The 23,461-nt window shown below is 37.7% G+C and overlaps 1 protein-coding gene across 2 annotated transcripts in view; it reads right to left on the bottom strand.

Moving 5' to 3' along the window:
- The window catches only part of ADCY8 (adenylate cyclase 8), a 128,345-nt gene that overhangs the window by 84,567 nt on the left and 20,317 nt on the right, over positions 1-23,461 (bottom strand). For both annotated transcript variants that reach the window (XM_083824196.1, XM_083824197.1), the window contains exon 2: positions 16,159-16,308. In XM_083824196.1, the coding sequence (XP_083680322.1) occupies positions 16,159-16,308 (150 nt within the window). The remainder of the gene's footprint in view (positions 1-16,158; positions 16,309-23,461) is intronic.

Below are 23,461 nucleotides of genomic sequence, written 5' to 3'. Positions count from 1 at the left end.
CTAGTCTTTTAGGTGGAGTGGTCACATTTTAAAGTAAATAAAGAAATGAATAAATAAATAATGAAAATAATGTTTAACCCAAAGAGTAACCAAGTAAAAGAGACATACCAGCAGAAACCACTAAATATAATAAACGTTATAATTCACGTCTGGATTCAAACAACTGAACTTTGATGAATACAGGGATGCTTCAGATTCCATTATATCCGGTGAGTCTGCAGAGTTACTCAACGGATCAGATATAAATCTACTTTGGTGTCTCTGTAGGTTTCCCTGGGCTCCATTGTCTGTATTGACTAGATCTCAGGTGACTGTAGTGGGAACTCAGGGATGTAAAGCTCATGTAGTCAGTGAGCTTAGGAGGTGCCCAAATCTGGAGCTGACTCCTACTCTATCCACTTCTTCAGGAAAATTTAGGAATAGCGAAGTAAATACTTTAGTGATAAAGGAAGATAACTTCATGAGTCACACATGTCAATTTAAAGTCCCAAGATTGTAACAGTCACACTTCCTCTAATGCCCACTTCTTGTTTCATGCAACTGTAATAGTCATTTTTTATTGAACAACTTCCCTGCGGTCTGTGCACAGTGATACCTGTGTCCCTCATCGGGGGGTATCAACCATACTTTCAATGACACAAGTGTAGCTGGGCACATTCACAGCAAAGTGGGACAAGTCCCTGATGAGTAAATAACCACTGTAAGAACCGTTTTTAGGACAGTCAATTAACCAGCACAAGAGGTCTCAAGTCTTGTGAATAAAAACAGAACTGGAGACCTTTCCACTGGAGCTGATCAAAGGGAACAAAATACCAACAGGCACAAAATATCAACAAGCAATCTGGTGCCTGCAGGGGGGTTGTCAATTGGAAGACCAAACTCCCCAAGGTTTTCCTGCAGAATATAGAACGACATCACCCCAGCAGGGTCTAATGTCTGCATAAGCTCCCAGTACCAGCTCTCCTCAGGTGGTAAAGGCCAAAGGCTGAAATTTTGTGTATACTATCCTGGAATTTCCGTTGTTTCTCAAAATCTTTATCAGTGTTGGCTTCACTCAGGGATGAAAAGCACTATTTGAAGGATAGTTCAAGTTTCGTTCTTCCTCCTCTACATGTACTTTCAGATGAATGAACCCATAGATATTTGTGGGTGGAAGTATTTTGATTTGGGTATGACTTGCTTTTGGCTATCCCCAATGCAGTTTTGTAAAAATGGAATGGACATACCTAAAAAACGTTAAATATGGCAGAGATTCTAAAGAAAACATTCCACATTTTCCATCCTGATTTTTTAGGAACCATTTTGCCAGAACTGTCAAGCTTGGTCTTAACAATATTTGTAATTAATACCATGGATGCACTATATTCTTAATCGCTGAACTTAACAGAATGAGGAAAGTGCTGTTCAGAGCAATGTTTTTAGCCTTTCTGGAATGCATAAGCTTTTGTTACATTTAAGGAAAGAAGATAAAATGGTATTGTTTTCTACTGAAAAGGCGACACTGTTCAGAATAAATGTAATTACTGGAGATGCCACTCTAGAAAATGGGAATTAATGCTTTTCATTATGATGAACAGCTCTAAAGAGAAATTCCTTCCTTCTTAGTGCACAATGGAAAGTCTATTTGCAGCTTTTCTTTCTTGTGTGTTATCAAGACAATAGCAAGTAATTAAAAAATATGTAAAGAACTGCAATAACTAATACGTTCAGACTCACGGGATTATGAGGTTGCCTATTAGGTTTTTCTACTTACTGCTGTAATATGTGATATGAGCTATCTCAACTTTATTTTATTGGAATTCAGGCAGTTACCATTCCCACTTATCCCATCCTTGGTTGCATATTCCATTCAGGCATCTGCTGTTCTCAGAGAGAAAGAAGGCCAGATCACAGAGGAGGTTTTGGAGACTTTTGGTTTTTGTTGTTTCCAGTTACTCTTTTATGAAACAATACAATCTAGGGTCTCATCCAAACTGATAACCCAGTGTTCATAAGAGTCATGACTTTTTATAATGGTGCCTAATTAGTTGTTAACTGAGAAGTATTATGAAGTTTGTGGTGACATGAGAAGGAAGAAGCTTCTTCCACAACCTTCTTGTAAGAACATTTTATCCATTTGTTTCCTCAATAACATTGCCCAGAACAGCATGAGACAGTATAATGTAGCACATGCTAGAGGGAAGGATTGCAAGATACTGCTGTTCCTTTGCTTTTTTTGGGGAGGAATGGTTGGAAGATAAAAGTACCTGAAGCCACATTACAAAATCCTGGCAGACCTTGATTAAAAGTTTATTGTCAGGTGTCAAAGGAGGCTCCTTTCTCACCGAACATGTAAGGATATTGCAATCTTAATGCCTGCTTGCCCTATGCAACCTGAGCCATAGAATTCTGGTTCTAGGGCTTCCAGTTTGTATTTTCATGTCTTTCCAATATCATTTTGGACTCTTAAAAACTTAGCTTATCTTGTATCATGCTGGGAGGTGGTGGAAATACTTCCTGCTGAGAGATTTTTTTGGAACGGTCCCCGTTACTTCAGCTGCTGTATCTTTTAATTGAAAAATAGTATTCCTCCATAAAATACTTAGAAAAAAAATAAAAGTATTTTTAAAAGTAAAATTATTAATCTTGAACCTAAGTGCAGCCAATGTTTACTCTGCGTGGTACTGGCTCAATGGTCAGCTCACCATAAGGTCACACACACAGAACTAGCCTGCATAGGAGTGGAGGGGAACACATCTGGAACTAAGAGCTGCAGGGAGCAAGTTTACATTCCTTGACATCAGCAACCACCTATTAGATCTACTTGGCTATATCACAAAATGATCTCCTGACACTGCTTTTTCATCTGAGCTATCTTTTAACTTAAGCAGTGGAAAATACAGGTGCTGAATTCAGTATATATATATACTGCAATGGTTAATAAGCTCAGATCCTCTGGATCCTAACATGATTTTCTTAGATGAAGAGCATGTTAGACATATTCCAAGGGGAAAACCAATCATGTAACAAAGACATACTGAGAAAAGCAGGCGTTACAAACCAACATGTATTACTATGCTGTCTTGTTGACATGAAACTTTATAAGCGATACTGTCCAGCGCTGCAGTAATCCAAACACATACTCAGTACATTGCAAGGCAAATTTTATGGCTTTGTAATTGTTTTTCTAAATCTCATGTTTTTTGTTTGTTTGTTTTGTTTTGTTTTGTTTTTCTTCTTCTTCTGTGTTAGGTGATTCTAGAGAGGTAAAATATCCAGAATAAAAATATTTATATGGAAATATGACAAATAACAAAAGTATTGTACTGTAATCTAACATGTTAGTTTCCATAAATTCCAGTTAGTCTGGACAGGAAAGTCAAAGGCATACCTTAAGAACAGAAGAAAGAAACATATTCTGCAGATGGATTCCATAATGGCATAATCTTAAACTATTCCTTGTTTTACATGAATAAAATGGGAGAGTAAAATGGCTGCTACAAGTCAATTTTGTTCTAAAAGATCAGGTTGGCCCCATCTGACTTTAATGTCTGTAGTTCTATGTCCTGGTGCACTTTCACTTTTCTAGGGCTGTTTTGACTTTGCTGCTGTTGAATCATCATGTAATCCTTCTGCACTATTTGTACTTTCTATTTATTTAGATTTTTTTTTCCCATTTTGTTACTTTATTTGCCATTTCAGAAATTACTAGACCACTTCAACAAAATATACTTTTCTCAACAGTATAAGTTAATGCAGATAATGACATGGGAGATGTCAGAAAGCAAGCCCACATGCCATTTATTCTCGGCTTTATATGACTAAATCTCTGCAGAACAAAGAGATGAAAAAGAGCTAGGATGACATTCTGGTCAAAACAAGGAACCCAAACAATGTCTCTTGTGAGAGACTTACAAGACCCCAATCTTAAACAGCACAAGCTAGATAAAACTTCTCCTGGGAAGTTTCAGGAGGTGGAACAATGGTCACTTTGTGAAAATCAAATCCTTTTTAATAGACTTGTAGTTGGGTACTTAAATACTGATGATGTGAAAGATGTTCAACCTATTCATAAACCCTAATCCAAAATTTTTATCTTACCTTAAATGATCTTAACAATTGCATCAGTGACTTGCCTCTGGCTAGCTTAGAATTAATACTGCTCATTTACAAAGAATTTAAAACTATTATCAGGACATCAGAATCCCTATTAATTATGATGATTACAAGGACTTTTGAAAGACTCCTGTAGTCATTCCAGGGTATTAAGGAAAGTTAGTGTAAAGTTCTGATCCTGAACAAGAAATAAAAATGACCTTAAAACAGGTAAGTCTATTTACAGCTCAGGAAAGGTGCTAGCCTGATGAGTTTGGAGCCTGGAATTCTTTATTTAAGCAGAGATGACTGCAATGCAAACCAGATGGCAGAAGTGTCTCATCACTGTAGGGGGCTTAAACTATTTCATTCCCCTTACTCGTTTTACCTTTGTTCACTTCCTTGAGGCAGTCAGCATGGGTCATGAGCCAGTGGTAGCTGTGATAACGGCTTTTTTTTTTCTTTTTTTTTTCCCCTTTCTTCCTTTATTAGACACCTATTTCCTTAGCAAGGAGCTGAGAAAACAGAAGTCAGAGGCCACCAAATACTGATCAGTGAGCTATGAGTCCCATTTACTATTGATGAACAAAGTAATTGAACAGCTTTAGAGATTTAAAAGAAAAAGAAAAAAAAAAAGCTTTCAAAAGTAGTTTTATCACTAGTGAATCCAAAAGAGATGGGAAGCAGTTTTATTCCTCACCAATATTTTCTAAGGAAAACTTCTATGCCTGAAGTCCTGCCACTCTTCAGGGTTATTTTTTCCCTCTATAAATTGTACTTTAGTGTCTGATTCTGAACTCTGTAGCGTTGATTGTAAATCTCATTACTCTATTTGTGTCCATGTGACTAGTCCAGATTTACAAGTAATGGAAGAGAAGGCAAAGCATGATTTTTATCTTGATTTTGCCTTACAATTCTACTTGAAAGCAAAATCTGGGTCTTGCACTCTGAGGATGAGAAACAAACATCACCAGCAAATTTCTTGAGTGTGGACAAGCAGAATGTGAAGGAACAGCACCTAAAGTTTGACATGCAAAATGTGTTTTCTACTGAAAGTGGAAGTGACCAGATGGGGTATTTTGAGACATGAAGATGTAGAGAATGAATGTGTTGGTCCTGTAATGTGTTCCCTGGAACCAACAGAAGCATAATCAGAGAATCACAGAAATGTAGGGGTTGGAAGGGACCTCGAAAGATCATCGGGTCCAACACCCCTGCCAAAGAAGGTTCCCTAGAGCAGGTTGCCCAGGTAGGCATCCAGACAGGCCTTGAATATCTCCAGAGAAGGAGACTCCACAACCTTCATGGGCAGCCTGTTCCAGTGCTCTGTCACCCTCACTGTGAAGAATTTCTTTCACATGTTGGTGCAGAACTTCCTGTGACCCATTTTGTGGCCATTGTCCCTTGTCCTGTCCCCACAAACCACTGAAAAGAAGTTGTCTATATTCCTCCATCTCCCACACATAAGATATTTGTAAACATAAGATTCCTTCTCAGTCTTATCTTCTCAAGTCTGAATAAGTGTGTATGATTTTATTTTATTTTATTTTATTTTATTTATTTTATTTTATTTTATTTTATTTTATTTTATTTTATTTTATTTTATTTATTTTATTTTATTTTATTTTATTTTATTTTATTTTATTTTATATAAGGAATAAAAATCTGTTAAGGGACCTAGGTCAGCTTCTGAATCACAATATGAATTAAGAACAACAATATAAAGTCTGCATATCCCTTCAGCCGTTGGATTACCCCCTAAGTTTTTATACCAAGTATGACCCTCTAAATACCAAAAGAGCAATTCCAAGAACAAATTTCTATTGAGATCAGGGATCTTTAGAGAAAGGCACCTCTATTAAAAAAAAGTCTGAAGAACTGGGAAACCTTTCTGAGCATCTCACATTCAACACTCTGAGCTTCCTATACAGAAGAAAACTGGCTTAAATGTAATGTCTAACCAGAGGTTTCCCCAGAATTTTTAATTGCAAGGTTGTTGTTTACTCTCTGAAAATAAAAGCTCAATTACTGTGATCACAATTTTTATTTATGAAGCATTTAAAACTAGTTTAAAACTCATGTGACCTCTAAACTTCAGATTATTGTTTTTCAAACCAAATCTGAACTTTATCCTCATAACAGTTTAGACGGACTTTTATATTCTTAGCACCAATATCAGAGAAGATGACTTTATAGTGTTTAACCCTCTTAAAGTGTCCTTTCCAATCTCAGCCCAATCTGTTCTGACTTTAAAGGTTGCAAAGTACTGATGGTTGATTAAAATCTAGATCTGTAAGAGCCTGATAAAACATGTAAGCTTCTTTAAACAAACAAACAAACACAGAATTCATCAGTCTGCAGAGGGCCCGTTAAAGCTATGGGAAATAGAGACTGTTGCAGAGGCAAGTGCGAAATAGTCCTCAGGAAGCAGAGGTAGAAGGGAAACAAATGGTCAGACAGAACAATTTTCTAATGGAGAAGAGATTTAGACAAAATTAATGTTGTTCCACAGAGAACAGGAAAGACTAAATAGGCTGGCAGCAGACTTCTGGAGACTAAGGGATGTGCTCTCCTTCTTCTGTCCTAAAAGCCGCATATGAACAGGAGGAAGTTGAGTTCCTATCCAGAAACCAACCCTCTGCTTGCCTAGTCAAATGGTCCATTAGAATGTTTGAGTTCAAATCCTTCACAGAAATCACATGAAATAATAACCAAGCTGTTTTAATTTTCAAACTGAGCTTTAATTGAATTTGTGGAATACTCTCTGAGAAAGAGATCAGCTATAATGCAGTTTGCCAGTAAAGCAGTGGTAGGACTTACAGGGAAGAGAAGTCTGCTAGGGTATTTTTATAAGGGACTCTTCTTTTTAGATCATTTAATGAATAAAATTTTCTTCTTATTATTCCCCATAAATCTGACGAAATTGAGAATTATGCCCACAGAAGCCTGTCTTAACCCCAGCTTGACTGGAAGCATCCCCAGAAGTGTGGTGGATCAAGTATGATGCCAGCTTGGACCTTCTCTCCTGAGTAATCCTTGCAAGACAAAAGGCAGACAGTGGTTGTTCCCCCAGTCACCCTCTGTCTTAATTGCTCCTTCTTCCAACCTTCAGGTCAGTCTCTGACAGTATGCCAGACACCCAAGAAGCCATAAATAATGCTTAGGAAGACATTGAGAAGGCGTTTTATTTTCATATAAAAGGACTTTGTTTTGGTGAAATTTCAGAAGATGCCTGAAGAGAAAGGAGTCTGCTTTGTAAAGAACATATTGGAGAGGGATGCAAAAAATCAGATGAAGAGATTATTGCATTGTGGTTCTAGAACCTTTTAGCACAGGGTAACTTCACTGTAGGCAACAATGTAGTGTTAGAGTAGAATAAATCAGTTTGTTTGGCTTCTCAGGGGTTAAAAATATGGGTGATTTCTTTCTGATTTTTGTCTTAGTCTCCATTAATAGCTTAGCACAGCTGTGTCAGTGCAGCTTTGCTGGTGAGCTCTCTGCACACCAGGTAGAGAGTTTTCTTTTCATGAATGATGCAGAATCTGCTGCCATGAGAACAAGAAGAAACACCTCACAGGAGGATGAAAGTAAGCGTCACAAAGATATGAACTGATTTCACCTGTCATCTTGAACAACTGCAGAGAAAATTCTTCTTTTATAAAACAGTATCATGTGCTCTAACTCTACCAGAAATTATGCAAATTAAATCTTTCAGAAAGGTAATGTTTTCACAGAATCACAGAACCACAGAATGGCTGAGGTTGGAAGGGACCTCTGAAGATCATCTAGTCCAATCCCCCTGCCAAGCAGGGTCACCTAGGACACACTGAACAGGATGGCATCCATGTGGGTTTTGAATATGTCCAGAGAAGGAGACTCCACGACCTCTCTGGGCAACCTGTTCCACTGCTCTGTCACCCTCACAGTAAAGAAATGTTTCCTCATATTCAGCTGGAACTTCCTGTGCTTCAGTTTGAGACCATTGCTTCCTTTCCCATCACTGGGCACCACAGAAAAGAGTCCGTCCCCATCCTCTTGACACCCTCCGTTCAGATATTTCTACACTCTGATAAGATCCCCTCTCAGTCTTTCTTCTCCAGGTTAAACAGGCCCAGCTCTCTTAGCCTCTCCTTGTATGAGAGAAGTTCCAGTCCCCTAATCATCTTTGCAGCCCTCCTCTGGACTTGCTCCAGTAATTCCATGTCCCTCTTGTCCTGGGGAGCCCAAAACTGAACACAGCTCTCCAGGCGAGGCTTTACCAGGGATGAATGAAGGGGCAGGATCTGCTGACAACACTCTTCCTTATGCACCTCAGGATACCATTGGCTTTCTTGGCCACAGGGGCACATTGCTGACATGCTGACATTGCTGGTCAGCCTGCTGTCCACCAAGACTCTCAGGTCCTTCTCCAAAGGGCTGCTTTCCAACAGGTCATCTCCCAACTTGTACTGGTGCATGAGGTTATTCCTCCCTAGGTGCAGGACCCTGCATTTGTCTTTGTTGAACTTCATGAGGTTCCTCACTGCAAAATTCTCCTGCCTGTCGAGGTCCCTCTGAATGGCAACACAGCCCGCTGGTGTATCAGTCACTCCTCTGAGCTTTGTGTTGTCAGCAAACTTGCTGAAGGTGCACTCTGTCCTGCCTGACTAACCACTTCTCCTTCTATGACCGGGTGACCTGCCTGGTGGATGAGGGAAAAGCTTCTGATGTAGTCTACCTATACTTCAGTAAAGGCTTTGACACGTTCTCCCACAGTATTCTCCTGGAGAGGCTGACAGCCCATGGATCGGACAGGTACAATCTTTGCTGGGTTAAAAACTGGCTGGACGGCTAGGCCCAGAGAGTGGTGGTGAATGGGGTGAAATCCAGCTGGCTACCAGTCACCAGCGGTGTTCCCTAGGGATTAGGGCCCATCCTCTTTAATATCTTTATTGATGACTTGGATGAGGGAATTGAGTGCACCCTCAGTAAGTTTGCAGACAACACCAAGTTGGAGGGAAGTGTCAATCTGCCAGAGGGTAGGAAGGCCCTGCAGAGGGACCTGGACAGGATGGGTCGATGGGCAGAGGCCAATGGGATGAGGTTCAACATGGCTAAGTGCCGGGTCCTGCACTTTGGCCACAACAACCCCATGCAATGCTACAGGCTTAGGGCAAAGTGGCTTGAAAGCTGTGCAGAGGAAAAAGATCTGGGGTACTGATTGGTGCTCACCTGAACATGAGCCGGCAGTGTGCCCAGGTGGCCAAGAAGGCCAACGGCATTCTGGCTTGTATCAGGAATAGTGTAGCCAGCAGGACCAGGGTGGTGATCGTTCCCCTGTACTCTGCTCTGGTGAGGCCACACCTCAAGTACCGTGTTCAGTTTTGGACCCCTCAGTACCAGAAGGACATCAAGGCCCTGGAGTGTGTCCAGAGAAGGGCTACAAAACTGGTGAAGGGCCTGGAGCACAAGTCCTCTGAGGAGTGGCTGAGGGAACTGGGGTTGTTTAGTCTGGAGAAGAGGAGGCTCAGGGGAGACCTTTTTGCTCTCTACAACTGCCTCAAAAGAGGCTGTGGGGAGCTGGGGGTCAGCCTCTTCTCACAGGTAACTAGTGATAGGACTAGAGGGAATAGCCTCAGGTTGCACCATGGGAGGTTTAGGTTGGAAATGAGGAGACATTTCTTCTCAGAAGGAGCAGTCAGGCATTGGAATGGGTTGTCTAGGCAGGTGGTAGAGTTACTGTCCCTAGGGGTGTTTAAGGAAAGGTTGGACATGGTGCTTAGGGACATGGTTTAGTGGGTGACATTGGTGGTAGGGTGATGGTTGGACCAGGTGGTCTTGAAGGTCTTTACCAACCTTAATGATTCTATGACTGAGATCTTATTAAAAAACCTCTAAGGCTAGAGGTATGTGCTGGAATGAGTTTTAAAGCTATTTAGCAAGTTAACTTCTGTGATGTTCTTGTATCAGTTACAACTCCATTTACATTTTTAGTCATAGGAAATTTTGTTAAGTCAAAATATTCACCTCCTTGCTTAATAGTTGTTTTCAGATAGATATAGCTTGCTGTATGTATGTGTGGTGGAGGAAGAGGTAGACTGTTATCTGAGAAATTATTTATAAATAAACGACTATATATGACGGTTTAAAATGTTAGACAGATTTCAAACAAATTCGAATTGTTGGATAAAGAGCAAGTAAGGACATCATAGAGGCCTTACAAATTCAAATCATTCTAAAGACATCATTTCAACGTATGTGTGGATTTAATACATCATTCATGTGAAATTAGGGATTTTGTTTTGAAGAGAAATAGAAATGAAAATGAAATGTCATGTAGGTTTCTGTTCTTCACTGAGGGCAACTTCATAACATTTTTAAAATGAGGAAAATTATATATTCCTTGTTTTTGAAAGTTTTACAGTAGCTAATTAAGAAAATAAGTTATACTTTCCATTTTCATTGCCTAGGTATAATGAAATCAGAATCACCTGCTGTGCCTTTACAATAAAATCAAGATAAAAAGGAAGACAATGTTTTTGAACTGGTTGTTAACAAAACACTGCAGAGTGTAAACATTTTTGAAATGCAGAGGTACCAAATAAAAATATTGAAACAATTTTTTAAACAGGTGATGGTAAGTGATGATGTCATTGAAGAAGAATTGATTCAACAAAACTGAGAACCTCACATTCCTCATTTATACATAATTACCATGTGGTGAAAACAAAATTGGAGGATATTTTATGGATGCCATTTTTGGCTGTTTGATATAACTATGTATCTTAAACACAAGCAGGTAACTACATTTCATTAGAAAATATTTATATTAATGGTTTAGTCCATAGCTGGTAAACTAAGACTGTTTGTACAACATAATATCTTGTTATCTTTCTGCCTTCTTTATCTTGTTTCTCTAATCCTTCTGTCTTTCCATGGTATAATTTTTCTGGTAGTCATTGGCGGTGGAGTCTCATTTAATTAAGCCAAGCTGTAAGATGTTTTAAATCTTCACCAAAATTATAATTTTGAAATGAAAATAGAGAAAGAAGTGGACACATATGTTCCCTCAGTTTCACAGAGTGCTGAGATTTCCAAATGGTGTCACACAGATAGTACTGTACAGTTAAGTGCATAAACTTTGTTAGCAATGGCTTCTGGAGTAATTCTCTTTTGTATCCATGGTACAATTCACTTTATTATAATAGTGATTAGATTTAGGAAGCACATTACTGTTGAAACTGCTAATATGTTTTTATTAACAACCTCAATTGCTTAAAAATTCAAAACCAAACTGAAACAAAAACCAGATCTGTAGTGAAGTAGTTAATCTTGAAAATATGACTGAAACTCTGAACTTTCTGAAATACTTCTGAAAAATTTACTGAAAAGTGTTGTTGAAAATAACAACAATTGATGGAGTGATGGGAAAGGAAGGATGGAACAGAAAAGATTTAAATGCTTAATTGTATAGAGTTTTTGAAACATGGAAGCTAGAATTTAAGTCACTTAAGAGCTTTGAAAAAATTCTCTCTTTATGAATCTTTCCTTTCATACAGGACTACACTTCACCCTCTTCCTCCTGTGCAGTAAGTGAATCAACCTGAAAGCTAAACTTGCACCTGAGGATATTTTCTATGAACAATGGGTGAATCAATGGAGTGAATCCAGAATTACAGCTATATGGTTGAGGGCATAATGTGGCACATAGACTTTTCTCCAGAGCAAAATTACTTTGACCATCAAACTGGAAAAAAAAAACAAAAACATAGCCATATTGAAACAGAGCCAGGAGTCCATAAGTACTGAAACCCTAAAAAAGAAAGAGATTGCAGGCTGATGGAAAATGACAGTGGGGGAAAAAAATAAAAAATAAAAATCACGTTTGTCAAAATTTCAGCTCAGAGTGCACAAACAAGCAAACAAACAAAAAGCATTATTTCCCCATAGTTGGACAAACTATGATTTTGGTAGTATTAACTTCTATTTTCAATGCAGTCTACAAAAAAAAAGATAATGACAAATGAAAGAATGAGACTACTTCCACTGAAAAATAATTCAGCTTCTCAAGATGAAAATCATCGGGAAATACAGAATATCATCTCTTGCTTTCCACCACAAGACAAAAGGTAATATGTTACAAACTTTATATTTGTATTCCAGGAAATCTGCACGTACATTAGGGAATTCTTAAAATTCCATGAAACCCAAGCAGGTCCCTACTGAGCAGTTCTAATTTCTTGTACACCTTCATGTGTATAATAGTACCTCTCTCTTGCCTCTAAAATATAAAGTATAAAATATTTGCCACAAAACTGATGACTTTCCATAACTGAATCTTTTAGGCATTATGTAATGCTCAATAATGATAACAATAGCATTTAGGGTTATTAGAATGACGGATAATTAGAGATGATAAATATAAGGCATATTGAGGGGTAATTTTGAGAGCACAGAAATGATTTTTTAGTTTTCTCAATGTACAGTAATGAACATAAGTATACCTGAAGTATTTATATAAACTTTACAACTGGGGAAAAAAAAAAAAAAAAAAAAAAAAGAGTCTTCCTATGCAAATACTTATGAAATGGCATACCATTCTTTTTTTTTTTTTCATTTTTTTGACTCATGTTTTTTTCTGCTTAGCTGGTCTTCTGTTTTAAACCAAGTTAGTACAAAACCAGACCATATGGGACTTATCTTGCAACCTGTCATACTTCATATGACATGTCATGTATGACATGTTGGGTGGAAACAAAACTTTAGAGATTTTAATTATGCCACCTATTACCAAAAAAGGAAACAGTACCACTACTGAAAGCCACAAGAAGCTTGACCTTCCTGTAAGAAACCTTAAGTTTAGACAGCTTATGAGAAGTACAGGAGAAATAAATCAAAGTGGAATGGAATTCAGGTTTTCAGTCATATTAAGGATTCTTGCAGTTATGGGAAAACCAGTGTGTAACTTTGAGAACATCTACTTTTGACGACCTATTGAAAACAATAATTAAGATAGTTCATAACACTTATGTCAAAAGAAAATAGTCTCTTCAAAATGAAAAGAGAATATTTGTTTTCTTATTGTTTCACCTCTTTAGCACATTCCTTATTGAATATTAGCTAAAATTTTAGCTATCTAGTTTTTAAGTAGATATATATATACATTTAAAAAGCCCATGCAGTTATTGAATAAGGAGGAAATATTTAATTCATACCTTCTGCTTTTTATTTATTTTTTTCTTACTTTAAAGTTATATTGTGATTCCTGGAATTATTATCTGGAAGAAATGCACAAATAACTATACTTGTATTTACTTACCACATTTTTAGCTCCTTATCCATATCTGTAGAAAATTTCATGAGCCACATCACAGCTATTGGCCTGTGCACTCTCCCCACCCCCACTCCTATATCACATATGTTCACTGGAAAGCCATAGAATGAATTTATTAAACTTCATCAGGATTTAATCCTTTCTAAAATGTACATGTACAGGTAATATAATTTTTATAGTCATGTGTTAGAAGAACTACAGATCCCCTGTATCATGAAATAAATATGTCTGGAAGATAAAAAAAAAAGTACTAGCAGTCTTTGGATTACTGCCCATGGATACTGATCAAGTGAGCATGATCAAGCTGCTCAAAAAAAGCAGCCACCCAATGTGTGACATTGACAGTCATCTTAAAGAAGACGTTAAAAAATTGCTTAAATGAGCCACTATTTCAGAATCAAAGGGAAAAAACAGAAATCTGAGGGAAAAAGTCTGTCCATTCCTCAAGAAATTTGAATATTTCATTATTGTTGTTGTCCCAAATACAAATGGGGATATTTTGTATATAAAATACATACATGTGTATGTATATTATCTGTAACATATATACGTGTATATATATTGCATATTATACAATATTTTCAGGATGAAAATTAGGAGAAATTTCTTCTCAGAAAGAGTGGTTAGGCATTGGAATGAGTTACCCAGGGAGGTGGTGGTGTCACCGTCCCTGGGGATGTTTAAGGAAAGGTTGAATGTGTTACTTAGGAACATGGTTTAGTGCGTAACATTGATAGTAGGGGGGTAGTTCGATCAGGTGATTTTGGAGGTATTTTCCAACTTTAATGATTCTATGGTTTTATGATTCTATATACATTTAAAATGTATCAATATAATATATGTACTTTTCAGCTTTTCATTTGCATTACTATATAAAGCATAATATAGAATATGGAATATACAGTATAAATACATTAAATTACGAAATACACAAAATATATTTATATAGAGATGTGCATAATAAAACGTTCCAACAGAGTTATTGAAAATATATCAAAATGTTTTGTTCCTAATTTTGGGGTTAGTTTATCATTAAATTGAGTTTTAGAAGATCTCTTTGATTTAGTGTCCAGACGTCTGTGTTTTCTGTTTTTGGTGTTGTGCTTGGCCAGACTATATTTTCTCTTATGCATTTCCAGTCATATGATGCCTATAGCACACTACTTTATTTGGTTATAGGTGAGTCTCAACCACGGTAAAGTGACTGCAGGAAGTTCTGCCCTCAGAGAAGAACTCAGCCCCAAAATCTTGCAAGACACTGGGCCAAGAAAAAATGCACAGTCCAGCACTGATTAGAAGCAAATATTTCAGATTCAACCCCTACTTTCACCCACGCTGAAAGAAACCTGTGTGTGTGTGTGTGTTTGTTTTTAAAACCCTTTGAAATGGAAGTATCTTGTCTTCATTTTCCTAATAGGAAATAACATTTCAACAAAATTGAATTTCTCAGGAAAAAATATTTTCTTCATAGAAATTTCATTTTCCCTGAGAAAATAAAATAATTCTAATGGAAAATCCTCAGAATCATCTGGAGCAGGGGAATTTTCTGGTGGTGTTTTCTAAATAATTTTACAATGAACTCTAGGAAACAATGATGAAAGTAAACCTTACACAATGTTAATTTACAGAAGATTAGACAAGAAGAGAGATTAAAAAAAAAAAGCCCACAAAATCCATAAGCCACAAAAATGTAGTCCTAGTCCTGCCGTTAAAATGAGAACAGAGCATCCTAGAGAGAATCCAGCTCTCCCTCAAAGCCTTCCTAGTCAGCTACAGCTGGAGAGACTTTCTGGTATAAATAACTGGCATCACCCTGCACAGGCATTGCTTCAGTTCTCATGTAAAGTCTAAAACATGACATTTTCCTAGATATCTTAATGAGAGCATAGTTTAATGTATTAAATAAAATTGCAAAGCAATACACACATCCATACAGGAGGACAACATGAATTCTTTTGAGAAAGAAAGAACAGTGTAACACAATATATTTTGTATATATTTTGGCTGTATTTTGATCTCAATGTGAGTTCTAAAATAGCATGTGAACCTTCTTCTGATATTTCAGTGGGAATACAAAATATGCATAACACTACATATAATTTCTGCTGCCTTGTTACAAATTAATATGTAGCGAACTTCCTTTTAATGGATGCCTCAGTTCTATTTTGGAAATGATGATGTACCTAAGAACAATTGCATCAGCTTTGACAAAATGTTCACCTAGTCAAGTATGCTACTGCACACAGTGACCAAAAGGAAATCTGAGAAGAGCTTCAGAACAGAGAAAACATATAGTGATACTTCCCTGCTGTGGCATCACAGCTCCAAAAACTGATTTGTGAGCCAAAGGTGATGTTTTAGGATTTTCTCTGCCCAGGCAGAGTTTTCTTCCATGAACTTAGTTCAACTGATATGAACTTTTCGTATCCAAAACATGCTGAAACATCTAGTTTTGCAGTTTAATCCCACTTGTGTAAAGAAAAGTTTTTTTAACACCTGTGGGCTATTGCTTCGCATGATGGCCCCTTCTTCTTGTGGGGTGAAATGACAATAAACAGCCATTCACTATTCGCCTGGTTTCTCAAAGAAAATCTTTAAAATGTCATGTCAGATTGATACACAACAGCAAAATAACAGCAATCATCTCACTTAACCTGCACAAATCAGGTGACATCACACTGGAATCAGGAAGGTTACAAATGAGCCAGCAGCCTGGTCTTGTTCAATTATCAATTCCAGTTAATACAAAAATAAGAATGTTTCTCCAATACCTGGCGCTGGTTTTCTGTCTCAAGCCTCAGTCTGGCTTCTACACATCTTCTGGTCTCCAAGAAGGCTTGACGTTGTGCTCTGTCTGATAGGTAGCTAATGAAGATTCCTGCGGTGTTCATACACATAAATAACACTGCTTGAGCCGCTATCTGCAATGAACAACAAGGAGGATTTTATCAGGCAACAGAAAAAAAAAATCTGTTTAAAAAAATAGAAGGAGAGAGAATGACTGCTCTGCAGTCATGTTGGCTGTAAAACTAAATGGTTAGTAAAGTTTGCATAGAAGAATCCCCTGGATCTTAATTAAAGGCATCAAACATATAAAATTCTCTCTGCCTCGAGGAAGAAATATATAGTATTTGGGGGCATTAAACTCTAGTTGAACCACAAATGATGTTTCCAAGAACTGACTCACAGGGCTATAGTCAAAAATGATTACAAACATAATTAACAATTTGTTTGTGCACTGCCTTTTCTGTAGAAGCAACTTTGTGATTTGTTTCATGGTTTAGTTTGAGAGCAAAGCCATATTAAGGAAAACAAAGAGTGTCATTTAGCTAAGAATTACTATCAGTAATAATAGTTATTCTGTTATTATTGACCAAATTAAATAAATTCATTTTCAGCTGATGCCAAAGCACAAGCTTGCACAATCTGAATCCTGAACCATCCAACAAGGTAAGCTGAAAGCATAACCAAATGCTTGCATAGCCTGTGCCTGTGTACACAAACCTTTTCTTCACTGATGCCTATGTAAAATCTACAGTCATTCCTTGTAGAAGGTGCTGGTGTAGTAGGGGTTATTTTTTGTTGTTGTTGTTTTGTTTTGTTTTGTAAAATCCATGCAGTTGTTGAATAAGAAGAAAATATTTTGTTCATGGTCTAGAAGTTGTATTTTTGTAGTGTTATCTTATAATCACTTGCTCTGAAATCCATATTGCTTCTTCCAATAGAAAACATTTAGCAAAACTCCCTAATCTCATTGTGATGCTGTGCCTAAGGATTGCAAGTCTCGTTCCTCACATTCATGTGGGTTACAGAAGTGAGATTTGATATCAGACTAAATGCATTTGGCAGAAACTTCAGCTTTATGCATTCCTATATTTCTGAATCTGGAGCATTGTTCTAGGATAGTACAGGGAATTCATTTACAATTTATATGCCTTGATTAAATAAGAATGCATATCCTGGCTCCAGCTGAAGTTCTGTTTAACCTTTGCCAATAATAGATGTCTAGGCAAAGCTTTTGAGAAATAGGGCTTGTTTAGCATGATCTTTGCATCTTCCTAGCTTCCAGGATCCTGTGGTTTACAGCACCTTTGAGCTGGAGGTGGCATACTCCATCCATCTGCTCAACAGCCCCCGGTAGATCTACCATGTGCATTTTTCTCTGATATCTTTCTGAAGCTAATTATACCTTTGGCCCTTATGGCATCTGATGACAAAGATTTCTACAATTTAATTAGGCACTTTGTGATAAATTTGCTTCCTTTATTTTTCTTTAATTTACAGCCCTATCATTTCTTTGAGTGCCACATCATGTTTATAATACAAGAAACAGCAACTTATCATTCCCAATTCATCTTCCTTTCAACTTACCTGATTTTACTGACTTATATCATACCTCCTCTCAGCCTTTCCTTTAAAAAAGGGAGGAATTCAAGACTATTTAGCCTCACTGTGTTTGTCACAATTCCACCTCTCTACTGCTTTTTCCCTTTCTTCCACCTTACCCTGTTTGTCTGGAGATAATGTGCCTGAGACCAGCCAGTTTCCACTCAACACTTTCCACCTTTGCTCCACTATAAAACAGAAAATACAGTAATTCAACCCATGAGATAACTCCTTTCTGCCACAGGCTGCTAGTAAGTGTATGACAGGTTGACATGAGATAAGACCAGTTTTGATTGCATTGTTCAGCACGACTGAAGTCAGCTGTGGGTGGCTGGAGAAGACAACATTTCATATCCTTTTGACCAGCCTGAAGATAATCTGTGCACACACACTAGGAAAGCTAGGGTTTAGGGTGACAAAAACAAACAAACAAGCAGAAGTCTAGTGTCAGGGCATTCTTGTTTACTTGCAAATTCAATTGTAACATCCACATGAGCCTAGTTCAGTCACCTGTCTCTGCTAATACTCAAGACTAGTGCCACTCACTTCAGCAGATCTCCTTAGAGCAAATGCAGTAGAATTTGGCCTTCAATTAGATTTCATGAGTACATAACTTGATTTGGACAAAGGGAATTATGGAAAACATGCTACAGGTAAAACTGCAGCTTATTCAGAGGCAGAATTTGCTTTTCTTACACAGTCATCTGACTGAAACAAATTTAAAGAGGCAAGTGTTCTGCCTTGCAAAGATGTCAATCTGTGTCTCTTCTTAATAAAAATGATAATAATGATTAAAAAATAAAAATAAAATCCATAAAAGACTTGAGTCTTTCATTGTCACTCCTTTCTCTTGCTGTTTACAGTGGTCAATTCCAGAAGTCTTGCAGGATTTTCTTTTGCATATCAGGGCCACAGTCCAGGGTACACTATGATTTTATAAGATGCATGCAGATCTTTTTGACTGACCTGAAGATAATCAGTGCTCACACAGGAGGAAAGCTGAGGTATAGGGTGAAAAAAAGGAAAATGTTTTCACATTTAAAAGTCCTTTAGTCCATTTTTACCTTGCACAGAACTCAAATAAGTAGCTATAGCAGAAATATCAGGTAATCTGGAAAGCCATGAGTGACACATTTTGATGTTTAATAGAGCTCTGGGAGGTCTGCTTCTTGTATATTTAAAAATTGCAGACAAATAAGCATCCATCACCATGCTGCTTGGGAATCTTTGTGTAACAGGACCTGCACTGTCCATGCTGAACCTGCAGTTGCACATGATTGAAAGCAGGATGAATACAGCTAAAGAAAGTTACTTGACAAGATCATGCAGATGGTTAGAAATAGCCATAAAAAATATTACTCCAAAACTTTGCTTTCCACATTTCTCAGAGGAGATGATTAAAAGTTTAGTTCACAGAGAAATCACTTGTCAAATCAAATTTACATTTATAAAGTATCCTTCATAGAGGCACCTTAGGGTACTTTGCAAAGTTGAAGTGAAAAAAACACAAAGGCAATGAAAGGAGAAAGTACAGGTCAGACAAGTTTAAATTTAAATTTGACAGTACACATGGATTCTGACCAATTCATCTATATTTGTCATTCATTGTATGAAAAGGGTTTTGCTGGGGTAGCTGAAAACATGATAATATTTAGAGTGAATTCAGGAACAACCAGATCTCAGGCAAAGAAACAATTAAAAGGCAATGGACACAGCTGGTCAGGTGGAAGTATTAATCAAAGTAGGTGCAGTATAGTAAAGTAAGGGAACAGGGAAACGAGAAATCATTAAAAAGACAGTGAAGGAGCTCAAAAGACTGTTGCGAAGTGGTTCATGAATCCCAGACACAGAAAGATTATCACAACAGAATTGAATGTAGTTCAGGAAACTGGAAATTCAGAAGGGTACTGGTGAGGGATTTTGTCTGAGCTGTTGAGAGCAGAGCTGGGTTATGCATAAAACCAGCATTTAGTAGGCATTTCTGTTAAGAGAAACTAGTTGAGTTTGTCTTGATTTGGAGTTTATGACTATTTCCAGGAGTTTATAATCAGAGAGTGAGTTAGGGAGGAGTTTGCAAGTGTCAAAAAGTTTTAGATCTTCAAAAATCATAACTGATGTTTCTTTGAATTCTGCCATGTGTTTCCTCTTTGAAAAAGTGCATTTTTCCATCAGGGAATGTAAATCAATAAGGTCTGCTATAAAGTCTCCTAATTCAGTGCTTTCTGAGACCTGCCAGTTATAGACATTTCTGCAATGCATAGTGCCTAACTAAACTCAGCACTTCAAGGAGCTCTTAACCTAAGGAGCAGTAAATAATCAATATTCAACAAATCCAAAAGATTGGTAATATGTTGTTGACGGTCAGCTAACCCTAAGAGAGTCACTACCACAGAGAATCTTCATCATGAATAGCTCAGCCAAAGGTAGCATACATTTATATGGAAAGCACATTGGAGATGGAGGAAAGAAAGCTGAAAAAGCCTAGAAAAAAATTCTGAAATATGGGGGAACTCTGAATTTTCTGTGTTATCACCCCAAGTGCAGACAGAAGAAAAAAACCAAACAAATAAAACTAGCATGCTCTGCAGAAATAAACCTATTGTTAAGCTTCTTAGCAGATGATTTTTTTTTCTTCTGTATAGAAACAAAACAGTGTTGGGGCTAATCTCACCAAAACACGGCTGAAAATTAAAGAAATTATTTTCTACATAATCTTTAGCTGGACATTCTCAAGAAAGATTAACACTAAAGAGCAGGAATTTCATTAATTCCTGAAATGAGCCTGTGGGAAATTATTTAATTCTTTTCCTATTTGCTTTTCTGGTTTAAGATTGGCTTCAATAGCAGATTAGAGTGGTTCTTGGCTGTTTTGGGAAAACTAGGAAAGTAAAGCTGTTATGCTACTTTAAGAGTGTTTTCAGAATGTGCCACATAAAGAACTGGTTGCTATGGTAATTATTATTGGTTAATTAGGTTTGGAGAAGCATTTTGATTCATAATTAGTTGTTTAACTAAAAATAGCAGCTTGCCACAAGGTTGGATTTTGTACCTAACACATCTCAGAAACCTCCCCATTTTCCCTTCTCCATCTACCCCCTTTCCTAGGTTACACAGAGGGGAAATAATTTATGTTTTTATAAGAACTGATCACCAGAAATGAGCTGAGGGTTGCATGAGAAGTGTGGGATTTGAGACCAAAATGCTCTACTTTGTATAGAACAAGAACATCTGGCAGCACAGACTCCAGCACTCTCTCACTGCTGGGCTGTAGCAAGCCTCTATCTCCAGCTGAGACCATGATTTTATGAATCAAAGCTCTTGGCAGCAAAACCAGTAAGTACCTGTATCTCTGTGCGCCTCTTGCCCACCTTGATCCCTCAGCACAGCTTCCTCTTTATCGTGTCAGATCAATTATTTGTGGGACCCTACTGTGAACTGTATCAGGGAACTTAGCCAACTTAAAAAACAAACACTTGGCATTGGCAGTGATTTTCGTATCTAGAGCAGTTGTCTGATTGAGTTCACAGCACAGCCTCCACAGGGAGAGGAAGCACGTGAGTATTCATAGCTGGCACTGCTGCCAACTCATTAACCAAAATCATTGCTGCTTTATTGTTAAACCACCTTGTAAAGAGTTTTCTTATTTCCCATGTTCACTCCATCTGACTTCTCCTGGGACTCTGCTAAATGACAATGTGTGTTTGTTTTAGATTATGAGTACTTCTTCATCAAAGTCTATTGGAGACCTACCTGTCCCACAAAAGTGCCCAAACTGCTGCCTTGATATTCCAGAAAGCTCATCTGTTCCTGATCCTCTACATTGTCCAATGGTACAACAGCTCTTTTATTGCTGCTCACAGCTGGAGTGAGTGTTAAGTCTTTTATCTGATCCAAATATACATAATTTACTGAAAGTTAGGAATATAGCATGTATCTGAGAAGACGGGGAGAGAAAAAGAGCTGTTGTTTACTGATAGTAAATTTAGTCAAGCACAGACCGTGCTGATTAAGAGGGGTGCTTCACCCTGGTTTGCTAAATGTGAAAGCAGCTATTTGTATAAGTACGACCTCCTGCATATAAAGCCTTTTCATTTAGAACTGAGTTTTATGGTTCAGCTGTGCACAGCTCCCATAGGAACATCAGCTGATTCTTCAAAAACTCAGACCTTCTTTCAGGCCTCCAGGAGAGCAAAGCTCTTTTAAGAATCTTGGTCTTCTTGCTTCCAAAACTGGCACTAGAGGACTTCATGATGTACTTAGGAGCACAGTCTGGCCCTTAAGATGCATGAAATCTGTAGCCTCCAAGGGTGGTTAGCCCTGTCTAACAAAATATAGTGTGTACCCCAAGGAATGAATAGGTTGCCCACAATGGGAATAACTGGTCTCAGCCATGGTCCTCTCCATGCTATTTCAGAGTATCTTAACATACCTATTGTTCCTACACTGCTAATGATTTGGAAAACAAAGACCATTTTCCTTTTGAAAAATGACATATTTGTGTAAAATCAATTATTCTAGTTGAAGATAGAATTCAGAAATACATACCTTTAATATTCAGAATAAGAGGTTTAATTTGCTGTTAGAGAAATAGCTATTTCCTTCTTGCTCTTTCCATATCATTGAATCCATTAGAAACGTAGAAAATTGAATGTCTGAGTAAATAGTTCACTGGTAGCTCAAACCATACAATTTGGCAGATCAGCTATCAACCATGTTTTGCAACATAGTGTGGTACAAGAGATCTTCCAGGAAAATCATATCATATCAGACACGTAAGAGCTGACATAACTTGAGTGATGTACAGAGGCAGTCAAGCAAATACATAACCCTGCTAGTGCCATTGAACAGCCACAAATGTCAAATTATTTTCAGCACATCACATCCAACTCCACTTGAGTCAGGCTAAAATTTAGGATTCAGACAAAACCTTTACAACAACAGCAAACATCTATTCTGGGACTGCTGATAACCTTTTGGTACTTTTTATGGATATTAAATTGAGTAGACATGTCTGCGACATTGTCATACTAGGGTCGTATCCTATACGTACACGTGAACAGACAGAGGTGGGTAAATTTTCATCATTAGGAACAGTTTTCTATGGCTACAGGATAGTTTGCTGAACCCTCTCTCTGACCCTCACCTAGGAACTGATCTTGAGCTACACAATGATATCTGGTGATCATATCTCCTGTTCACAGCACTCGTCATCATTTTGCACACAGGATGCTGTTTAGAATGAACGGTCTTGCTCTTTCTGGTGAATAACCTCCCCTATTCAGTATTTTGTCTGCTGGGTAGGTATCTTCTCCTTCTGCTCTCAAGACAGCTGCATTGCAGTGTAATTAAAAGAAGAAATCTAATGCCAAACCTTCCAGATGTCATCATTTTATTGTCCAAAAATGTCACCTCATTTAGTGTGTTTAGGCAAACATAAAAAGTTCAGATAGGAATCTCCATTTTCTTTTCAAAATATATGTAAACTTGAAACCACAGTACATGCACTACAGAATTACTTTAAATTACCTGGGCGGTCTAACCAAGAGTAGATCCTGTAACACCACCGCCCTTCCCCCTCTCCCTGCCTTGCCCAAACAAACAAACAAAACTGATAAGGCACAGCACAAATGCCTGTATAGTAGAGAAACACACTGAAAGCAGCCCATGACAATCATAGAGGGGAGGTTA

This window comes from Anser anser (genome assembly GCF_964211835.1).
Source record: "Anser anser genome assembly, chromosome: 2".
NCBI classification, from domain to species: domain Eukaryota; kingdom Metazoa; phylum Chordata; class Aves; order Anseriformes; family Anatidae; genus Anser; species Anser anser.
This window is presented reverse-complemented; position numbering and strand designations above follow the sequence as displayed.